At 35.1% G+C, this 24,636-nt stretch overlaps 1 protein-coding gene across 1 annotated transcript in view; it reads left to right on the forward strand.

Moving 5' to 3' along the window:
• XPR1 (xenotropic and polytropic retrovirus receptor 1) overlaps positions 1–23,463 on the forward strand; it is a 198,600-nt gene extending 175,137 nt beyond the window's left edge. Inside the window, exons 12-15 of the mRNA XM_023640652.2 lie at positions 5,149–5,315; positions 8,732–8,871; positions 14,380–14,601; positions 17,497–23,463. Of these exons, the coding sequence (XP_023496420.2) occupies positions 5,149–5,315; positions 8,732–8,871; positions 14,380–14,601; positions 17,497–17,557 (590 nt within the window). The 3' untranslated portion in view covers positions 17,558–23,463. The remainder of the gene's footprint in view (positions 1–5,148; positions 5,316–8,731; positions 8,872–14,379; positions 14,602–17,496) is intronic.
• Positions 23,464–24,636: the final 1,173 nt, after the last annotated feature.

A 24,636-nucleotide genomic window follows, 5' to 3' on the forward strand; every position in this document is an offset into this window, starting at 1 on the left:
GTACAGGTCTTTCACCTCCTTGGTTAAATTTATTCTTGGATATTTTATTCCTTTTAATGTAATTATAAATGGGACTGTTCTCTTAATTTCTTTTTTTGATAGTTCGTTATTAGCATATAGAAATGCAACAGATTTCTGTATATTGATTTTTATATCCTGCAACTCTACTAAATCCATTTATTAGTTCTAACAGTTTTTTGGTGGAGTCTTTAGGGTTTTCTATATATAGTATGTCTTCTGCAAATGACACTTTGAATTCTTCCTTTCCAATTTGGATGCTTTTTATTTCTTTTTCTTGCCTAATTGCTCTGGCTAGGACTTCTGATACGCTGTTGAATAAAAGTGGTAAGAGTGGGTCTCCTTGTCTTGTTCCTGATCTTAGTAGAAAAGCTTTCAGCTTTTCATGGTTGAGTAGGATGTTAGCTATGGGCTTGTCATATATGGCCTGTATTATGTTGAGATTTGTTCCCACTATACCCACTTTGTTGAGAGTTTTTGTCATAAATGGATGGTAAGTTTGGTCACACGCTTTTTCTGCATCTGTTGACATCATCATATGATTTTTATCCTTTATTTTATTATGTGGTGTATCATGTTTGATTTGTTCATGTTAAACCATCCTTGCATCCCTGGAATAAATCCCACTTGATCGTGTTGTATCATTTTAATGTATTGTTGAATTCAGTTTGCTAATATTTTGTTGAGAATTTTTGCTTCTTTTTTCCTGTCTTTTTCTTTTCTTTTTAATTATGCAAGTAAAACTTAGATACGTATCACTGTAAAAGTGAAATTCAAATAATGCAGAAATACGTAAAGTTAAAAGTGAGTCCCCTTAATAATCTTACTTCCCTCGTCAAAGATAGCCACCTCTGTCTTTTCTGTAAACGTGGTTTTATATACAGTATGAGATAATAATATGTGTATAGTTTTTAAATTCTATTTTCTACGTACCTTAGAAATGTTTTTAATGTTACTTCATAGTTTTATGGAACTGTTTTTTCATTTTAGAGTTGTGATAGAGAAACAACACTGTATAGTACAAAAAGTTCTTCGGATAGATTCCTATTTCTAATTTCCTCATTTATCTGTAGGCCTAATAATTTCCATTTTTGTCTCAATCATTTTAAGGTTATGAATTTTCTGTAATTACAGAATTGGAAAGACTTACAGTCTGGATTCAAACACAGACTTTCTAACTTCAAATCCAGTTATCTTTGCACTTAGTGACTGTCTCTCTGAACTTCAGCTTCCTTAACTGTAAAATGAGAATAACTATGTCTGTCTTGGCTGCCCTGAGGATAAATATGATAATCACTTGAGGAAGTGTAATATATGTGACCTCGCATATTAACTAAAACACATTAAAGGTCAGGGAAGTATCCATGTCCATTAATTTTTCAGAAAGCCATATTAATCTCATAATTCAGTGGTTTGATTTTTTGGGGTTGTAGGAATAAAACTAGGATTTGCTAGCCGCCAAACTTATTCATAACTCAGCTTACTGATATAGGTTTGGGCTTTGAAAAGGTGTGCAGTCTGTTTTATTTGTTTTCTTACTTCATTTCAGGTTAAAAACTAGTGAACTATTACCAGAGTAGAAATGTTTTAGTTGAAAAGAAGACTGTTCACTTTCTCTTCACTTTTGTCATTTTTAAAATATCCTCCCTGAAATATGATTTAGGATGATTTCCATGTATAATTTTTCTCATTTCTCTCTTAGTACTTTTCCTAACATGTTATTTTTCTTTGTCCTTCTGACAATGGCTATGGGTACAAAACTCTAAGAAGGTTATTTTTATTTGTTTGAGATTCAGTAGATACCATTACCATAAATATGTCCAGTATGAATTATGTGTCTAACATGGCAGGTGTGTAATAGATAGAAGCTTAGGGTAGAATAGCAATGACTTGATTTTCTGTGATTCTGAACATCACTAACGTGGGCTACCAGAGTTAGCCAAGAGAGAATTAGATGTAATTACTTGCCCAAAGTGATAATATCTTTCCAGTACATCCCCTGAATACCAATGAAGGCAGATGACTTCAGGGAGAAACACTCCTCATTTGGGAAATGGGAAAGATCAAATAAGGGTAATAATTAAAAAGACCAAAATGTAGCATATGTAGACCAAGTGTCTGCTAGTCATCATTTGAAGAAGACCGTAAGATAAAACATTTCTTATTCCAAAATACTCTGTTAAAATAATCGCATATTTGTTTTTTAAGTCAATCAGTCCTCATGTATGTTTCATAGAAATTTATAAGGGCTTAGAAAGGAGGGAGACTCTTGACCCACTGTACCATTTTAAGACTTATATTCTAAGGATAGGACTTGATTTTAAAATCTAGAGAAAAAAAAGAGAATTAGCACATTACCTTTAGTGTCATTATTCATTCCTTTTCGTTTTTTTTTTTTACTTTTCCGCCCACAATCTCCTCTTCTATAATTTGAATTGCATGATTTCTTCAATAATTAGGAAAGAAAATCAACTTTAATAAGACTTGATATTTCCTATACTCGCTTGAGTTTATTTTGTTACCTCCTGCTGAATGTACTATTACTCTGTTCTGATTTGGTTACTCTTACTAGCAAACAAAATGATTGTTTATTGTTGCAAAAACCAAACGTGATAATATATATAAAGCACCTGGCACATAGTAAGCATTCAATAAAAAAAAGTTGCAAATATAAATTTATAGTTAATTGTCTTTATCTCCGTGTTGATCTTGTTTTGAAAATATGAGAAGAGTGTAAATTTTATTAACTTGCTGAATTTGCTTTATTCTTTGCAAACCTTAGTAGATGAGTTATAGGATTTTTTTACTGCAACCATGTTGTTAATTATTGAACAGTGTTACTCAGCTAGACCCTGTATCTGTCTATAGAATGAAATGAATACATCAGAACATCCAACTAACTCCAGATAATAAGTAAATATTTTGTTAGGGCTTTTAAATTGATAACTCAAATGGCACAATGTTTTAGTGTAAATATTCAACCCAATTTGATTTTGATAAAGAAAAGTTTGTGGAAATAATTTAAACCTGAAAATGTGTTTATATTCCAAGCTTGACTGTTCATTGGAATCACTTGTGGACCATTTAAAAAAATATTAGTTTGTCTTCCCTGCCACTGACATTCCAGAAGAAGAGGCTGAATAGTGGTGTGCTGGCAGATATTTAATAAACAAGCTCTTGAGTGGGAGTGGGAATAGGAGGCACTGATTTGCAGTGTTTGCTGATTTCCATCGTATAAATAACTTCCACCATAGCCAAATTCAAGCTACTAAGATAATAACATTGAATGCTGGGAAAAGATGTGTAGTAGCACAGTATTATATAGTATTTCCATCATACAGATACAATAAACATAATCTAAAAGAATAGATAATGGCAAAATTTAGTAGAATAATTAGGAAGTCATGAATTTTGAGATTTTGCTACTTTGGTTTTTAATATAACTAATTGGAAGTTTATGTAATTTAATTTTTAAAAATGACTATGTTTACAACCAGCTTACAAAGTTTCTGAAAATTTAACAATCAGCTCTCATGAGCTGCTTTGAACTGACTAACACAACACTGTAGCTCTGATATATCTGTATTTTTTTAACCTAGTAAGTAATTCTGACGCAAGCAACCAGACCAGTTATTTTCCTAAAATACAGATCTGATTCTAAGGCCCAAGAAAGCATTCCACAGTCAGACTCAGAATGTCTTTTCCAGCCTCATTTCAAATCATCATAAATCCTTACATCTCTATATTTTCACCCACACTAGATTTAGATTATTTGCAGCTTCTCAGACACACCTTGCACTTTCCCACTCCCATGCCTTTTCATTATCTTCCTTCAGCCTTGAATGGCCTTACCTCATGTGCCTGACTTTTGCAACGCTATTTATTTATCCTTCTGGAAATAACTCAAATTCTACTTCCTCTTATTTCCTACTGTTGGAAACATTCCCATTCTCCTTGATGTTCTAATAGTAGTTTGTTTATATTCATTTTTAGCTCAAGTTTATCATCAAGAACAAACTGTTGTTTCACTTACTGGATTATAAATTTATAAAGGGCGCCTTTGACCCATACAGGACCTAACACTTTAATACCTAAAAATGATTAATAAACACGTGTTTATCTTAATAGGAAGGATTGTGGATAGCGTATGATGCATTCTTTACTCTCTGTGCCTTTGGTAAACTAACCAAAATTCAAATTTTTTTTTAATCGTATGTTTTATACCCTTTTTTCCTGATGATTCAGGATCGTATTAGTAGTTACACACCTACATTCTGTACACAGAGAACACAAATAACATCATGATGACTCTCAAACTTACCATAGAAGAATTTCATTAGAGAATATATAAGGGACTTAAGAGTGAAAAAGACTAAATCGTATAACTACATTTGCAAATTATTTTTGTTACTCTGATTTAGTGCACTTTATAGTGTTCTCAACATAAAGGCAAAAGTTACTTTATAGTATTCCCAGCATAAAGTCAAATTAGACCTTTCTATCAATAAACAACCTCTAAAAGGAGCAAAAATATACCATGCTTTGCTTTGTGAGTTGAGAGAAATTTGCTTTTACATATGTCCTTAAGGATGAATTCCTCATCAGTCTGTTGCTTTCTGGCGTTTTATCTAGAATTAAAACTATCTGATTGCCTTCACAATAAGTATTGAAAAAATGTAAGTGTACAAAGGAAATGTTCTTCTAAAGTAAAAACAATCTGAGAATTTCTTGAAGTGAATGCAGCACATTCGTTGTTGGTGTTTCATATATTTTTTTTGATCTTTGACCCTAAGCTGCCACCTGATGGCAAAAATTAAAATGACATCGTTTTGTAATATTCAAAACTTCCATTGCAGTTATTTGGATTTTTACATATTCAGCATAGAGCCTCCAAAACTCCAAATGCACGTTTGTACAGATTTTATGTATTTGATAAATGTTTAATGATTACTTTGGAAGGAGAATCAGATTTATTACTTAACCTTTGTTAGACAATAATCCTACTAGGGAGATTTGTTTAAAATCTTTTCTTATAGAGCTGTATAAAGAGTCTGTTTTTAAAATAGTTTTATTTAATGAAGAATTTTACTTAAATCTAGTGATTTTCTCTTTTCCTTTTTCTTTCTTCAGAACGGGGTCACTCAGACACTGTGGTGTTCTTTTACCTGTGGATCGTGTTTTGCATCATCAGCTCCTGCTATACTCTGATCTGGGATCTAAAGATGGACTGGGGTCTCTTTGATAAGAATGCCGGAGAAAACACCTTCCTCCGGGAAGAGATTGTATACCCTCAAAAAGTATGTACAAAGTGTTTGCGTTTGTTAAACAAAAAAATAACTCAGGTGTTCCACCAGGTAAATCCTATTACAATACATACCCAATCCCAATGTAATATTATAATTAGAAAAAATAATTACCAAAAATATTAATTCATTCAGTAAGCGAAAATGTGTCAAGTGTTTATTATATGCTGGGCACTAAAGAAAATAAAAACAAAGTAAAATTCTTGTTCTCAAAGAGGCCATAAACTATGTTCTAAACAGATAAGTAAACAGATTGTAATACAATGTGTTAAAGACTAGAAAAGAGGAATAAATAACTTATTATAATTTATTATTTGTCTTTGAACATGCAATTCACTTTGTCTCAAATGCCCTCTCTCACCTTTGTACCTTGCAAACTCATCTTCCTTGTTTTTAAAAGTCAGTTTAAGTGTTACTTTCTCTAAGAAGCCTTTCTTTATTTCTCCAGGCATATTTACCCATTTGTCCTAATCCCAAACTTTCATTATAGCAGTTATCACATTGTATTATAATTATCTGGTTCGGTATCCATATCTCTCACTGCCCAACATGGTGCCTGGCATATAGTAGATTTAATGTTTGTGGAATGAATCAATAAACACTTGATGGAATGAACAGTGCTATGAAAGCACAAAGGAAAGGGAGTACCTAACTCTGCTTGGGTGCATTGAAAAGACTTCTCCTTTCATTTATTTCAACCAGTTTTTGTTGAAGTGCCAATTCCATCTGAAAATATATGGATAATTCCTTAGGAAGTATTTTCGGATTTTATCTATATATGAAGAAAAGGACGAGAGAGGCCAAATTTAGAAGTCAGAAGATCAAGAGTATCTTTACTCAGATATTGAAAGAAATTAAACAACAAACTGAAAATCCTGACAAGTGAATTCTAATCCCAGCTCCCTCACTAACTAGCTGTGTAACTTTAGGCAACCAGACTCCAGTGTATTCTCTTCTATAAGGTGTGGGATTATGCTAGATTACCTCTTGGTCCTTTCCCAGTTCTGAAATTCTGTGATGAGGAGGGGAGTATAGATTGGGTCACTAATATTTTATACGTGTCAAAATGTCACTAGTACCTCAAAATTGTACTCTGAAAAGTGTATGAATCTGTAATACTCAATTGGTGAGTATGGCAGGCTGTTTTCAAGTGTGAGGATTGAAGATAAATGATCGGAGAGTGGATTTGAAGAATGATATGTGGGGTGATTTCAGATAAGCAAATGAAAGCAGAAAAGAGGATATCATTGACAATGATCTTCTTTTACAAAAGCAGTAGGATAATCTCAATGTGAAAACGTTGGTTATATGACCAAGATACTAGACCTATCTTTATAAATCTCATTTGAAAAAAAATCAATAATGCTGAGCAAAATTCAGAGAACAGACAGGAACTCAGGTAAATATGGTCCTTTTGTGCTCACCAAATGTATGTGTCTTATTGTTCCTTATACCATTCTTACCTTACTGAGAGATATGATACATTTATTTCTTGTTATGCTGATTGCTTAGATGAGCTGTTTGTATCTTTATATAAATGTTAATCCATTTCTCCTTTCAAATAGTTCTGACTTATTGGTTTCTATGTAATGAAATTAGTGAATAGAATCTTTCAATCAGTTTCTTTATTATTACATATTTTCATGACCCTAGAGATAAGGCATATGCTTTCCTGCATTATAATGTGCAAATTTATAAGAAAAATGTTCTGCTGGATCACCACATTCTGTTCAATTTTAAAAAGGCAAATATTGGAATAAAATTCATTCTACTTGAAGTGGGAAGAAATTATTTGTGGAGTCTAGTGGAACTTCATTTAAAAATTAAGAACACAGCTATATGGGGTCCATCCCCAGGGCCGAGTGGTTAAAGTTCCACTCACTCTGCTTTGGCAGCCCAGGGTTGTGGCTTCAGATCCCTGGTGCAGACCTACTCCAGTCATCAGCCATGCTATGGAGGCATCCCACGTACACAGTGGAGGAAGATTGGCACAGATGTTAGCTCAGGGCAAATCTTCCTCACCAAAAAAAAAAAAGAAGAACACAGCTATGTGAACCTTAAAATCACTTCATAGGGATTAATGATGCATAGTATTGAGCACCACACCCAGGTTCTGGAAGCGTTTTTGTTATCTCTATATTAAATCTTAGCTTTTCTGTGTCTCTTGACCTCAAGTGAAGTGTATTCCTCCCAAAAAACTTTCACATTTTTGATGACATCAGCTCTCATGTCAGTCAACTATGGATCAGCTTAAGACTGACTCTTAAAGACACGTCAAATTGCAGGTCTTCACTGGGGCCTAATAATGAGTTCGCTCAATGTGGATTTATCCAAAAATTGCATTATCACTATATTGGATGGATGGGGAAGGGAACAGGGAGGTATGTTAATGTGTTAATAAAATCTTCATAAAATCTATCATAATCAGTCAATGATAATGTCTAAAATTGATTAATTAGGATATAGCAGTATACGCACATTGTTTAGAAATATGGAGGATAGATACTAGGAGAAATAACTACAAATTTTGAAGATTGTTGTCTCTAGAGAATAGGAAGAGGAGGTGGCAAGGGGACTGCTGTTTTTTTGTTAATAGCCTTTATTATAACATGACTAGTATTCCTTTGTTAAAATTTTTTAAAAATAGAGTAACTGCTATGGCTTAATACATAGCAGTTCTAGTTCCCATAAGATGTCACAACCTTTAAGTACACATATTTAAAGAGCTAATTATTCAGAGATTAATAATAAGCAAATCCATGAATTACAATTCTGGTCTGTTGGCAGTTTGTGTACTTAAGACTTTGGTGTAGCTAAAACTGTTCTCCTAAATACTGCGTACTAGCACCTGGAAGAATTAGTTGAGTGCTGTCTTTCCCATGTGAAAATGGAACTTTCCTTAAATTCAGCCATGTTTGTGAAATCCAAGCTTAATTTCATTTCCTGACATCAAAAAGCAAGGCAAAACTTCCTTCAAATGCAGGTTAAGGCAATTTGAGAATAAAAGTGCAACTAACAGTTAATAAATCTGCTGATCTTTTCTAATATTAAGTATTGAGTCATTAGCATATCAGGTGCATATTAGAATGTAATTTCAGTCAGATCAAGGATCTGATCTAGCTTGTATTTCTGGGGTCTAGAAGAGAGCCTGATATGCAATATAGGAATGAGATATATTTGTTAAATGATTACTAAAACTCAGTAAAACTTCATTTTGAATATTGCATCACTTAAGAAAAAATTAAATTGGTGAAATCTTTCTAAAATATAAAATAAAATGAAAATAAAACTTTTTCCTCTTTAACCTGTGCTTGTTGGTGGGACATGTGTGAGTCTTGTTGCTGTGATAGGTGTGCTTATTTGTGAGAAACAGGATAATAAGTGTACTCAATTTGCTTATTCTTTCTCAGGCCTATTACTACTGTGCCATCATAGAGGATGTGATTCTACGCTTTGCTTGGACTGTCCAAATCTCAATTACCTCCATGACTTTGTTGCCTCATTCTGGGGACATCATTGCTACTGTTTTTGCTCCCCTTGAGGTTTTCCGGTAAGCAAACAACCAAAAAGTTTATTAAAGATTCTTTTTACCTAAAGATGTCCAATATTTATAAATTAGAATTTTTTAAAACTTACAGTTGAAAAGCTTAGATTTTCCAATTTTTCTCAAACTTCTCGTCAGCCTCAGAGTTGGAAAAATCCTACTTGAAGGGCTAAGAGATTAATTCTTAAAAAGTTTAACTAACTACTGATGATGACTCATTATAAGCTTTTTTAGAAGTGGGCTCCATTGGAAGAATCATGAGTGAAAATTGGAAGGTAAAAAGTCTTAGAACAGAAATTAAAATTAAAATCTTTTGAGAATCATTTTTTTGCAATTTGGCAGTCTGGGTTATTCAGCCTAGCCTTCTCAGTGGAAACAATAAAAATCCCAGATCGAATGTTTTTTAAATTTTCCTGAAAACATCAATAATCTGACAACGTAGCCCAAAATCTAAAGTAGCTACCCCAAAATAAGCAGAGCACTAAAGCCTATTTTGCACTGAAGAAATTTGCCATACCTATGGGCTTTGAGATTCAGTTGTGATAGCCAATTCAGATATGTATGTATCTAATAAGATAGCTTGAAATATGTAAAGTAAAAGTTGACGTTGGTAAAAAGTAGAAGTAGACAAATTTACAATTTTAAAGTAAGATTTTAATGTACTTTTCTCAGTAATAACCTAGCAGTTAATTAACCAACTTGACCTAATTGACATATGTAGAGCACTGCATACACCTATGAAATACGCATTCTTTTAAATGCATGTAGAACGTGTAGCAAAATTAACCATATACTGAGCCATAAAGCAAGTCTCAACAAATTTCAGAAGATGAAAATCACAAAAAGAAACTGAAAATTCCCAAATATTTAGAAATTAAGCAGTACATGTCTAAATAACCCATGGGTCAAAGTGGAAATTGCAAAGGAAACTTTAAAATATTTTGAGCAGAATGAAATTGAAAATGTGACAAAAGAAAATATAGAATGCCGCTAAAGCCATACTTAGAGGGAAGTGTATAACCTTAAATGTGTATATTAGAAAAGTATATAGCTCAAGAAATAAGAAAAATTTAAAAACTGCAAATCAAACCCAAAACAAAGTAGAAGGAAGAAAATATAAAGAACAGAAATTAATGGAATAGAAAATAAACATACAATAAAGAAAATTAACAAAGCCAAAGTTAGTTCTTTAAAAAGACTAATAAAATAGATTAAATGTTTAAACATGACTGATCAAGCAAAAAAGGAAAGAAGGCACAAATTACAAATAGCAAAAATCCTAAAGATTTTTTTAAAAGACTGAGGTGATATTTTGAGTAATTTTATACTAATAAATTAAAAAATTTAGATGAAATGGACAAATTCCTCAAAAAGCACAGTTTATCAGAACCATTAAAGAAGAAATAGAAAATCTGATAGGCTTATATCTATTAAAGAAATTAAATCCATATTATATCTTCCCCACAAAGGAAAATGCAGGCCTGGGGAATTCTTCCAAATGTATGAGGTGGAAATACTATCAGTTTTATACAAAACTCTTCCGGGGAAAAGAGGCAATAAAAGAAACACTTCCCAGTTCATTTTGTGCAGTCAGCATGACTTTGATATCTAAACCTACAAGAACATTCCAAGAAAGACTAATCTGTCTTGTGTACAGATGCAAAAATTGTGAACAAAAGATTAGCTAATGAATCCAACAGTATTTCAAAAGGATAATAAATACATCACAACCAAGTTAGGTTCATTCTAGGACTGTGAGATTTAATATTCAAAAATCATTTAACATTTAAAAATCAATCTGTGTAATTCACCATATTAACAGGAAGGAACCCTCAACATATGTAGAAAATGCCATTGTGAAAAGTCAGTAACTGTTCATGAAAAAAATAGAGATTATATACAAAAAACACAAGCGAGATCATATTTAATGATAAAACACTGTAAGCTCTCCCTTGAGATCAGGAATGAGGTAAGTGTGCCTGGTGTTACCACTTCTATTTAACATCATACTGCAAGTATAGCTAGTGTAATGAAGGGAAAAGAGTATCAGGATTGGAAAGGAAAAATAAAACAATAATATTCACCAACGACGTGACTGTCTATGCAAAAAATTCAAAAACTTTGCCAGTAAGTTATTAGAATGAATGTAGCTGTGTCCCTAAATATCGGGTTAATATAAATATAAATTAGTATTCTGAAAAAACAGTCACAAACAACTAGAAAATGACATTTTAAAAAACCACACCATTTTGGGGGCTGGCCCTGTGGCCGAGTGGTTAAGTTTGCGCGCTCCGCTGCAGGCGGCCCAGTGTTTCGTTGGTTCGAATCCTGGGCACAGACATGGCACTGCTCATCAAACCACGCTGAGGCAGCGTCCCACATGCCACAACTAGAAGGACCCACAACGAAGAATATACAACTATGTACCGGGGGCTTTGGGGAGAAAAAGGGAAAAAATAAAATCTTTAAAAAAAAAAAACAAAAAAACCACACCATTTTGAATAGCATCAAAATAGTATATCAAATACCTAGGGATAGATTTAATGAAAGATGTATGCATGTGAAAATTGACAAGCTAGTTCTGTACTTTATATGGAAACAGTAAGGCTCAAGAATAGCCAAGACTATGCTGAAAAGAACAAAGTTAAAGGACTTACGCTCTCAAATATCCAGACTTATATAGCTACAGTAATTAAGACAGTGTCTGGTGGTGGTGAAAAAATAGACAAATCGTCCACTGAAACAGAATAGGAAGTCCAGAAACACATCCACACATGTATTAACATTACCTGATGTGTGATGTATGGCGAAGGTGGCTAAATAACAGTGGAGAAAAAGAAGTTCTTTAATAAATGATAGTGAGTCAACTGGATAGCCATGTGGGAAAAAAATGAATCTCGACTCCTATTGCATACTGTATACAAGATCAATTCCAGGTGGATTGCAGAGCTAAATATGAAAGGTAAATCAATAAGTTCTGTAGAAGATAACATAGGAGGGGGTCATAAAGACAGCTTTGGGCATATGGTAGTGTTATATTTCTTATTTCTGAGTGGTAATTACACATATGATCACTTTATAATAAGCTGCACATGTACGATTTGCACACTTTTACATATCTAATCTTTAATTAAAATGCAGATTATCTTCAAAGAACTGGCAGTTAGATTGACAGCTTTCTTATCAACAGCAATAATTAGTCAGAAGTCATTAAAGTATCTTCAGTGTGCTGAAAGAAAATAACTGCCTACCTAGAACTCTTTACCCAGTGAAAATATGTTTCACAAATGAAGATGGAATAGAGATATTTTCAGACAGATGTGTAGCATTCCTCTGAGTCAGGATATGCACATTTATCAAGATGGCCTGATAAAATCAGATAGGACCTGGAAACAAAGATAAACCTGAAAGATAAAAATTGAATCTAGAAACTGTATGCTTGCTGTCAATGCCCTCTCCAAACCATTTGTCAGCCCTCCTTCACTTCTTCACTTTCCCCAGTGTCTTAAGTCTAGGACCTCAAACTCTCCATCACTCATCCACCCACTTCTTTCTCTTTCATGTATAATGCTTTATAAATTAAAAAAAAAAAAATTCTGGTTAAAAAAAAGCTCAATTACTTTTTTATTCTTATTTTATTTTTTAAAAACATATTTGCTTAGTAGAGTCGGATGGTCTATCACCAATTTAAAACAAGAGCAAAAAGCCTCCTTTGAATCTACTTTCCTGCTCCAACTATTGCCCATTTTTCTGCTCTCTTTTATGGCAGAACTCTTCAAGAGATGTCTATACTTGCTGTCTCCACTCTCTCACTCCTCCCCCATCTCCCTGTAATTCAACTCGTCTTTTTTCCCCAGTACTCAGCCTAAATCACTTTTGTTAATAATCTGTAATAATAATAATAGTAGCAGCAAATATTTATATATTGCCTACTGTGTACCTGCCACTGTTCTAAGCCCTTTGCTTGTATTAACTTATTGAATCCTCACAGCAGTCTTACCAGGCAGCTACTGTCACTGTCTCATTTTACTGATGACACTGAAGCATAGGTTAACTAACTCATCTGAGGTCATTACACCAAGTAAGTGGTAGAGCCATGATTTGAATGTAGTCAGTGTCCTAGAATCTCTGCTCTTACATCATACTTTCTCTGTTGCTGAATCCAGTGGTCAGTTCTGTGTACTTTTACTTTACCTCTCAGCAAAGCACTTTCTTCACTTGATTTCTCAGAAACTACACTCTTCTGTCTCACTAGCTCTTCCTTCTCAATTCCTTTACTGATTCTTCTTCTTCTTCCCAAGTTATAGATGTTGAAGTGCTCCAGGGTTATAATCCTCTGCCCTCTTCTCTTCTCCACTTCTGTTATTCCTAAGCCCATGACTTGAAACACTGTTCAAATGCTGTCTCCAGCCCTAGACTCTCCGTTGAACTTCAGGCTCATTTCCATCTAGCTACTGAATTTTCCCCTGGATATATAATGGCTCTAGCCTAATAGGAACAACCCAGATCTCTAGTATGTGGTGTCACCATTCACTGAGACCAAAAACCTGACACCGCTCTCATCCCATGTCAGTAAGTCCTGTCAGCTCCATCTTCATGAATAAATTCCTAGTCTATCTGCTTCTCATCACCTCTCTTATTACTACCTTAATCCAGGTCTCCATCATCTCTTTCCTGGACTACTTGCAATAGCTTCTCATTGATCTTCTTTCAGGTGTTCTTGTCTCCCTTTGATCAATTCACAGTGCCGCAGATAGAATGATCTTTTTAAGATAAATCACATCATTCTCCTGCCTAGAACTCTCCTTGTTCTCCATCACACTTAAAATCTGAACTCTTTACTATGGCTTATCAGGCCCTCTGTGGATCAGGCCACTCAATTTTCTTCTCCTGCCATTTTAACCTCCCTGTACTACTCCAGCCCCACTGACCTCCTCGCTGCTGTGTCAATACACCAAAGGCCTTTCCAACTTGGGGCCTTTTATACTAGTTATTTCCTCTGCCTAGGACACCTCTCTTCAGAATTTTACATGACTCACTTCCTTGCATCATTCAGGTTTCTGCTAGATGCCGTCTCTTCAGAGAAAGATGCTCTATTCCCTTGCCCTGCTTTAGTTTCTTCAGAGTACTTAGCATTAGGCAGTTGTTTACGTGCTTATTATGTTTCTTGCTACTAAAAATTATACCCCATAAGGGCAGAGGCTTTGTCTCTCTCATTCAGTGCCTTTTCCTGTCTTATTGTAACCACTCAATAAATATTTATTCAATAAAGTAAAAGAGTGACTACTCTGAAAGTGCATTCCATGAGTCTCTTCCCTTTGCCTACTCCATTCTTGTTCCCTTCCCCTCCCCCACCACAATGCCATCCTTTTCTATCTTCTTTTAATATTTTAGCCCTTAATTCCTTGTTTTTGTTTCCATGAGTAGAAACTTGATATACTGGGAGGTTTACAGATTATGGTAATAATGTTCACAATTGTAAGTAATTTGCCTACTTTGCTGCATTTTGCTAAGGCGATTTGTGTGGAACTTCTTTCGCCTGGAGAATGAACATCTGAATAACTGTGGTGAATTCCGTGCTGTGCGGGACATCTCTGTGGCCCCTCTCAATGCAGATGATCAGACACTCCTAGAGCAGATGATGGACCAGGAGGACGGGGTACGAAACCGCCAGAAGAACCGGCCTTGGAAGTACAGCCAGAGCATATCCTTGCGCCGGCCTCGCCTTGCTTCTCAGTATGTATGGCTTCCACTTCAGTGAAATGAATTTCCTTCATGTTTAGCACTAAGTAATATTTAAGCTAAGAAGCTATCAGGTTGAACCAAATGAAATTGCTGGCATTCAACCATTTTTCACCTACAAAAAACAGCAATAACAGCAATTTTATGTGATCCAAGCTATAGAATGTCTTAATGAGCACATTGAGTAAAAAGTCATTAATATATTAATTAATGCATTAATTACTGCCCACTAATTTGACAGTAAAAGTACACTGGGGAAAATTTGTTGGAGAAAAATTTACTTGACTCTTCAGTATGTTTTATATAGAAATAATTTTCAAGCTACAAACTTTAGGAATCTTGGCTCTGCCATTTGCCGTCTATGTAACCTTGGCCAAATTATTAATGTCTCTATATTATCCCTCATCTATAAATTAGGATTAATATGGTCCCTGCTCACAGGGTAGTTAAGTGGATTAAATTTTTATGACTTAGGACCAGTTTCCTCATAGAAAGAGCTCAATAAATATAAGGTATTACTATTTTTATTTTCTTACTAATTACCTATAACAATATTTTTATCAATCATTGACTTTATATGTCCCTAAAAGAAACAATAAATGTAGGATATGTTGTGGCTGCATTTGAAATTTAGAGAGAGTAGATATCACAGTGGATTGGAATGAAGGAAGAAACTTTAAGTCCAGCTTGAGGAGTTTTCTAAAGGATAAGGGAGTGTTTGAATAGGCTTAGAGGCACAGTAAAAACATAAAGATGGAAATGAGAAGCAGAAAGAAAAAGCATGTGACTAGAACTATAGTAGGAAAATTTAGCTGAATAGATGAAGTATGATTGTAAAAGGCTGAAAAGTGCAAGCTTGATCTTGTAGGCAGGAAGGAGTCAGGCAGAATTTTTTCGTAAAAGAATAATGTTATGAAAGTACTACTTTCCTAAGTTTTAATGACACTCTAGGATATATTGGGAAAGGGAAAACTGAAGGCCAGAAGACCAATTGGAAGGCCATTGCAGTATTCTTAAGTATGCGACATTGAGACCTTGGATTAGGATGTTTACAATAGGACTAAAAAGAATGTAACATGTTTTAAAGGAAGTAAAAAATAGGAAGTGGAAATGGTAACCCATTGATATAAGGAAGCAGAGTAGAAATTGCCCAAAGCTTTAGAGAGAATTTGGAAGTTCTCTGAAGAGGAGAAGGTAGAGAAAAGAAAAGCAGAGAGCAAGAAACTGAGTCTAAGGGAGCAAACACAAGCAAGAGGAAAAAGAACAAACAAAAGGGGTAGGAAAGAAATGGTCAGAGAGGTCAGTAGGAAGAACATAAAAACAAAGCATGGTAATATCACAGTCATACGCCGCGTAACAACAGGGATATGTTGCGAGAAATGTGTCGTTAGGCTGTTTTGTCATTGTGCGAACATCACAGGGTAAACTAACACAAACCTAGATAGTATAGTCTACTACACACCTAGGCTATATGGTATTAATCTTGTGGGATCACTGTCATATATGCGGTCTGTCAGTGACCGAAGTGTAGTTATGTGGCACATGATGACAGCAAGGAAGCAGAGTTTGATCAAGCAGGAGGAGGGGGTGCCGGGGCTGGTGGGATGAGCAAGATAAGTGCCACAAAAGGCTGAAGACAGAGCTGTAGGTGGTTGTCTCATTGAGCTCCTAAATTTGAAAGTCTAATCCTTGTTAGTTACCAGCAGAGGGCAATCTAACATACACTATTTCTGCTTCAGAAACAAAGAAGCTCTTTGGCAATAGATTATGATGTTCAATTGCAGGTGTTCAGTGGAAAAACACTAGGATGCTAGATTGCAACCAGAGGAAGGCATTTAGAACAATGGAGAAGGTGATGTGTAACCGAGAGAGTAGGGGGTGTAAAAGAAGAAGATAGGAATTTGAGTACTGGCTTCATGACTCATGCAACCTTTAGCATATCCTTAACCTTTTTGAATGTCAATTTCCACCTCTGTCAAATAGGAATTCTCATACCTAGTTTACCAAGTACTGCTTTCACCTTTTGAGGCTCGTGAGTTGCAGTATATTTTAACATGATCTCATCCTATTTTTCATCCAGTGCAGGAATCTGTTCTATGGCGTCCTGAATAGATGGTTGTCTTATGCCATTGACAGTAGTCAATGATAATGAAGTTTATAACTATACAAGCCACCTGATTTTATTGTTGAGTAGCTATCATGGTAGATAGCTTGTGTTGGACTGAAATAGGCTCCACTGTAACTTCAACCAGTTGATCCTAGTTGGGCTCTCTAACATAGCTTAGTCTCCTCCCTCTTCTACATCATACTTTGTCAGCTGTTGGAAGACAACTGTCATGCCTCTCCTTAGGTCTTATCTTCTGCTGACTAACTCTCCTGGTTTTTCATGTGTACCTCACATGACATTATTTCTGTCTTCCTCATCCTAATTCCTTATATTTGTTTAATGCTACTGATGCTTTTTACATCCGTTTTCTGACTTGATATTCACACTACCTCCATGAGATGAAAGTAGTATTACATGAAATAGGTATTATTATTCCCGCTTTACAGAGGTGAAAATTGGCACTCAAAGAGGTTAAAGAGATACATCCTAAAATCAAGTCAGTACTCAAACTCACATCTTATTCTAGTGTACTACTCTCTCTGTTGCACATGACCTGCCATTGTTCTTGTTATCTTCCTCTGGTTGCAGTCTAGTTTCTTAGTGTTTTTCCAATAATACCTGAAATTGATTATGAAACTCCAAGAATAGTCCATCTGGTACAGTATATAGTGCCTGTTTAGGATGTATTTTTAATGGTGGTAAGATTGGAAATGTACCTAATACTGTGATGTGTTTATATTTTAGTAGTGGACTAAGTGCTTTTTCCCCCTTATTACCACTAGATCCAAGGCTCGTGACACTAAGGTATTGATAGAAGACACAGATGATGAAGCTAACACTTGAATCCTCTGACGTCTAGATTAACATCCCTGGTTTTCCTACTCTACAATCCTTTCCTCGACCAACGCCACCTCTAGTACCTTTCCAGCTGAAAACAGGAGAAGACACATAACACATTTTCCGAGCTCTTCCAGATCGGATCCTATGGACTCCAAACAAGCTCACTGTGTTTCTTTTCTTTTCTTCTGGTTTAATTTTCATTTTCTATTTTTAAAACAAATATTTACTTCATTTTGCCAATCAGAGGACATTTTAAGGAACAAAAACATAGTATCTTATGGATTGTTTACAATCATAATGACACAGATACCTATCAGGATGAAGAACAGGCATTGCGAGGACCCTCTGATGGGACGGTACCGAGATACTTCGGCTTCCGCTCGGCCCGGTTTTGACTGGTTGAAACCGGACATTGATTTTTAAATTTTTTGTCAGTTTATGTGGAGAATTTTTTCCTTTCCTTCATACCCAGCGCAAAAGCACTGGCCGCACTTGCAGGGAAAGTGCAACTTAGAGCAGTACCTTCATTCACGAAGCTACTTTTTAATTTGATGTAACTTTTCTTATTTTGGGGAGGGTTGCTGGGTGGGTGGGATATATGATGTATTTGTTACATATAGTTTTCTCATTATTTATGAAACTTAACCATAAAAGAATGATATAACTCCTGTGCAATGAAGGTGATAACAGTGAAAGAAGACAGGGGAAACTATTGTTGGACAGCATTTATGAGGGTTTAGTCCACAATACCTCTTTCATGAGACAACTTGCACCAGTTTGACTTTTTCTTTTCTTTCTTTTTAATTTTAAGCCAAAGTTTTATTACAGATTTTTTAAGTTGCTGCTGCTTTAGAATCCTGAGCATGTCTCTCATAGCAGAGTATCCACACACTTCCACACAACCAGTTGAAATTTACTTAAGAGGTCTGATGCCTTTTTTTTTTTTAAGAACAGATATAGAATACATTTGCCCATGTTCCAGCCATAACAACTGAAGTTATGCCTTATCAAGCTTCAGCATGTAGGGTAATTGAAGTAATAACCTTTACTTATTCTGAATTAGAAGACAGAGCTATTTCAGAGACCCTCTCCACCCCCATTGGATAATTTTTCTTCTGGGCTCACTTACTTTAGCCAGAATTTGCTCAAATTAAAAGTCTGTCTTGGGGAAACCATATTTTTGAGAGCAAAGAACAAATTATCCTTCCTCTTCCACTTTACACTGATTAAAACAGACCTTGGCAGCCATTTCTCCCAGCAGTTTTAAAGGTTGAACATTGGATTTCATGCCCTCCTATGATAGAAAACCTGCTTTTAAGATCTTTTGGGTCTAAACATGGTCATACACAAAAAGTGTATTTCTTAGACATTTCAGACTATCATGGTCTGTACAATGCCCATTTTCACTTCTTTGTCTGTTTCTTTCCTGTGGTTCTGTCATCCACATAAGCCCAAAAACCATAAGGGATTTTACTTCCTTGAATGTGGTTGACATTAAATTTAGCATTTCATTATCTAACAAAATTAATATAAATACTAGTAAAAAGTAAAGTTTTAAGCCTCCCTTTCCCCCAAATGCAGATGAAGATTCCAGAGTCAGCATCAGTGGATTCATGCAAGTAAATTGCTGTTGTTGTTCAGCTTAACTTTAGACAGAGGAACAAATGAGTGAAAGGGCAGCTATCATCACTTACTTAGTCTTAGAAACATGTGGTTACTGCCCCTTAATATACCCCTTTTGTCATCAGCTCTTCTCCTGTGTATCACAAGTCTTTACTCATCCCTGTCATAATTCCAGTAGATTATATTAAAGTTACTGTTACTACCAAAATTCTATCAGTTAACTGATAGTTTCTTTTTAAAGGAGTTTCTTCTATCTTTATTTTGACAAGCTTCCAAAATGTATTCCCTTTCTGAATTGAGGTGTTTTTTTTTCCTAAAAAGTCATACAACTTTGTGGCTTTTATTGCTTTTTTGTGTTTTGCCAAGTATGTTCCTTGGCCCAAAACTGAAGAGAAAAAGTTTAATTACTTTTTTTTTTTAGTTTAAATAAATTGAATCATTTACAATAATCAGCGGTAACAATTTAGTGACCCTTAATAGATTAAAGGTTGCATTATTTATATTGGGGATTTTTTTTAAAAAAACTATTCTGTTTTTGTACTTTAAAACTATGGGGGAATATCACTGGTCTGTCAAGAAATAGCATTAATCATTACTGAGTTATATAAATAAGTCCAGTGGACCAGTCATTTTTTTGTACAAATAAAATTGGTGATACTAATTGTGTATGCAGAGCAATCTGAATTGTCAACTTCATTCTCTATTAGTAAACCTATATAATGACACACATAAAATCTTACAGTTGACTCCTAGTATTTGAACTCCCCAGTGTTTTTACGTTAGTGTATCCTGTGGCCAATTTAGTCTTTCTTCTACTGTTATGATTCCAGATGTTATTCACTATTATTTCATAGATTATACAGTGGTAGAATGTATTCCTTTCCTGTGTTTGTCCTATTAGCATAGTCCATTCAAGAGTAAGGCTTATGTAACTTTCAGCTTACCACTACAGATGTTCAAATATGTATTGAAACACACGGCTTTATCTTCTTCCTAAAGCTGTAAAGAGAGACGAAGAGGGCTTTTCCTCATCAAGAGGAAATAGTCTGGGAGACAGAGTGTACATTTAAATTTTTTCCTCCAAAAAAGGCAATGTACATTTTTCTCTCCTAAATTTTATATGCCCTGGCTACCCTACCTATGATTTTGTTGGAGACTCCACTACACTGAAACTCTTAATAGAACTCTTAGGAAATGAACATCACAGTCGTTTTAAAGGAGTAACAGTCTAACTAAAGGTAAAACTTATCTGATTTTAGCTTTATCTAGTTGTATTTTGTTTGAGAATCACTCAGTTTATAATGTCAGTTAAAATGCTCCCCAAAGGAATGAAAAGAAAGTATAAATAAAAGAATAAAGTTCATTTTTCATTTTATGATAGATAGTATAGAAAGCATTGATGTGTGTAGAAAAATTAGAAGACAAAAGTGGCTTATTTTCTGTGCACAAATATGTGCCTGTATGTAAGGCTACCTATACCGTTAAAATGGAATAGTTGATAATTTCATACCATACAGAGAGACAATAAAGTGATCAAAGATTAAGTCATCATTGATCAGGTCATAATGGTTATTTTTGGAGTTGAGAAGAAGTTGAAAACCTACGTGCAACTGTCTTTTCCAGCATCTGCCAGTTTTCTCCTTAAGAAAGCTGCTAACTTCAGATTCAGAAGCAGTGATATGAGAAGAGAACGTCAGTCACCCCCGCAGTAACCTATGTAGACCCTTAAAGAAGGAAAATAGAGCCCAGCCCCTGGGATCCGTGACTTCCTGATATTCTCAACATAAGAGTTCTAATATTTTAACTGAGATTTTACTAGAAGTAACTTGTTGATATATTGTCTCCTTCCACCATGGTTTGACCCAAGTACAGTCATGATAACTGAAGAAAGCAGTTCATTATTTCTTAACAGGTGAATTAAGGCAAGTTAAGAACAGAAAAATGTAACCTCTTATTGAGTCATACAGATATCAGATTAACAGACATTTAGTTGAAGAGAAATAAAATAGCTGTGGAAATAGCAGAGAAGAGCAAGAGGATGTTGGACCTTGGCAGTGGAAGCCAGGGCACTTAGGAAAGTATGTGAACTTGATGGCGTGGAGGTGATGCCTACTGTCTCTCCTTTCAGTGGAGTATGTTGCTGGTAGAGACCTGCCTTTATTTTCCTATCATTTCTCTCCATTACTTTCCTTACGCAGGAAAATTGCAATTTTCTAAGCAATGACTAGAAAAATTTCTTAGTGTAAGGAAAATAATTTAGAGAATAACCCTGTCCGTGGCATTATTTTATTCAAAAACTTAGGACTCTCTGAAGTGATTGTACTTTATTTGGTAAAAAAAATTTTGGATTATTATTGCTTTCTTTAATAGTTTTCATGAAATTTGCCTAACTCTCAAAAAATAAAGACTTTTTACTATATAACATATTTAGATGTTTTAAATTGATAGCCTCTCAGATTTAAAAAATAATCATGTTGTACCTATGGCTTTCTCAACTACAAAATCGCCATAATTTTCTCAAATCATTTTAAAAGCCAGTATCATTATAGATAAAATCTATAGTTACTAGGGTAAGACAATATAAGTTCTGGTAGAACTTTGGGAAAAAAGTAAAGAATAAATCAAATTTGTCAGCTTAGTTCATTTTCTTTTTATGGTGCATGTAAACTTTATTTCTAATGATGATTAGCCGAAGCCTGGAGAGTTAAAATGAGATTTTAAAATGAGATAAATTACTAAAACATGTGCATTTCTGCATTTCAGGTATTAGTCTTGTTAGTAAATTTTAAAAGCTGACTTTCTGCATTGTATATTCAGTCTATACAATGTCAGAGCACCATGGTCATTGGGACAGAGTTATTTTAGAGCATAAGAAATTTGTGGTGGTCAGTGCTACAAACCAATAGATTAACCAGCATTAAACCACACTCTACTCACCAAATATGAAAAAGTAAAAGCATCTCATTAGATTTGGAAGTGCTTAGTTTAAGCGATATGAGAAGTTTGCCTGGTGGAGAGGAGCCTACTGATTGGTGTGGCTCATAATGCCGTTCTTATATGAACTGGCAAGAGGCTGATATTGAGTTGCCCCTTAAAAACAACCTTCCAAAATGTATTTGCTTACTTACCGTGGAAGAGGAAGTGAGAGGGACAAGATGGAGAGTTTCCCCGAAGTGAAGAGATTCATTATACTAATTTTCATCTAAAGTATGTTTCCTTGTAGCAGACCTTTGGTTAATTTTATTATTAAATCAAAGCCACCTTCAGTTTTTTTTATGGTGCCATCAACCTAAGGAGGACAATCAAATAACCAACTGTTTGCCTTGGATTCAGTGTGTCTGCTAAGTACACAGTCTCATCTTGTATACCAGTTACTTGACTAAACTTCTACCATGTTACCTTAGTTCTTCTATGCCCTTTCCTCTGTACAACCACAAATCAGAGGGAAGACTTACCACCAGAAGGATGTGGACTTCTAAGAAAGAGCAAGGATTCCATCTCACTCTCCCTTTGTCATCACTCTGAAGTCCCTACCCACACTTCCCTGATTGTCCTGTAGCAACACCAGCATGGTGGGAATAGGGAGAAAGATTGTGGGGTATCCCAAAAGAGTAATTGATCATGACATTGTTATTCATTTGAAATGTAAGGTAAAATTGAGAGCCACTCACGTGCAAAAAGAGCAGAACTCTTAAGCTTTATCACATTGTGAAAATTAATTTCTTGCTATTACCTGGATTAGCACAGAAGCTTGTATCAATGAAGAGTATTTAGGAGGGGAATAGGGTGTAAAATGTATCTGTCTTTTCAAACCCTCTCCCTCTACTCATGTTTCCTTCAGCCCCTACCACATTGTGTTGGTCAAATGATACTATTCTATGAAACCCTGAGCTATGGTTGTCAAAGTAACTATGGAATGTGATTAGTCCCCTGTGGGTGCTTCTTTCCCTCTATTTTCTCCCTTGCTTTCTTTCTTATTCTCTCCACTCTGGTAAATGGAAAAGGTGACGTCAAAGAATTGATGCTTGCTTGGACTCATGTTGTATCTGTGACTATGCTATTAGCTGTCTCCTTTTTCCTTCTTACATGGGTAGAATTCTTATGAAGTGTGGAGTTCCCTCCTTGATAAGTAGGTTAAATGCACAATGTGGTACTGTTTTATAGTTTCTAGATGGTTGTATAAAGCAAAAAGTTAATGTGGTTATGTGTTTTTAAAAGACAATAAGTGATTGGTTACAAAACTCTGTCCTTTTTTCATTATTACAAGCTCTCTCTGTTTTCCAACAGTTTGCTGACTCTTTTGTTGCTGGCGGACGGTTTGTGTGACTGTGTGTTTTTCTCTCTGAGTTTCCTGGCTTCCTGAACATGGTTCCTCTTAGGACTAACTTGTATAAGGGGTTAGGGCAAACATTTCAAGGGTGAACGTTTTTTAACTCTTTTGCTAGATTAAAAAATTATCTTGGGCCAGCCCTGTGGCTGAGTGGTTAAGTTTGCACACTCCACTTCGGCGGCCCAGGGTTTCGTCAGTTCGGATCCTGGGCATCGGCATGAGCGGTGGCTCATCAGGCCGTGCTGAGGTGAGGTGGCGTCCCACGTAGCACAACTAGGAGGACCCACAACTAGAATATGCAGCTATGTATTGGGGGGATTTGGGGAGAAGAAGGAAAAAAAGAAAAGATTGGCAACAGTTGTTAGCTTAGGTGCCAGTCTTTAAAAAAAAATTATCTTAAATGGCCTTTTTTTCTTTAGGTAATGTATGAAGTGTGGCTCGCAAGCAATGGGATTGATGCAACAGGTCATTTTTTCTTTTTTTTGCTCACAAAAAGAATCTCAAATATTAGATAAAATGATATGTTAAGTTGTAGTTTGGAGAGCTGGACACCTGTTACCACTACATATCCATGCCCTCTGTGGAAAATAGAACTTTCTGTAGAATTCCTAGATTAGTTATTACTCCTTATATCTGTCTAGAAAAAATTATAAAATTAACTGACCCTAAGATGAATATACTCAAAATGTAAAGAGAAAAATACTCTATTGACTAAAGCATAAAAGCTTTTTCATTTTATTTCAATACTGCAAGCTCTGTTGTTACTATATTTCTGTGTAAGCTGAACCAGAATGTGATAATATGAGTTTCCAGGCTAAAGTCAAGATAAACTGTGAATATATATGAATCACTAGATACTCAATACCCCTTTCTAAAATCTGATAATAATACACACTCAACATTTGTATGCCTGTAGTATTTTTACATTTTTCAAACACATAGCATCTCAGAAATGTGGGTTAACAAGTCATCTCAATTTGCAGATGAAGACAGAACAGGTGAGTCTGCAACCCCAGAGGATTCGAGGAGGCCACTGTCTTTTATCTGTCTTAGACTTATCCAGAATCCTTGGACTTTGTTTAGTGACATATATCTGTCTATGGACAATTTTGATTAGATCTTTTTTCCA

This window comes from Equus caballus, chromosome 5 (assembly GCF_041296265.1).
Source record: "Equus caballus isolate H_3958 breed thoroughbred chromosome 5, TB-T2T, whole genome shotgun sequence".
Classification (NCBI taxonomy): Eukaryota; Metazoa; Chordata; class Mammalia; order Perissodactyla; family Equidae; genus Equus; species Equus caballus.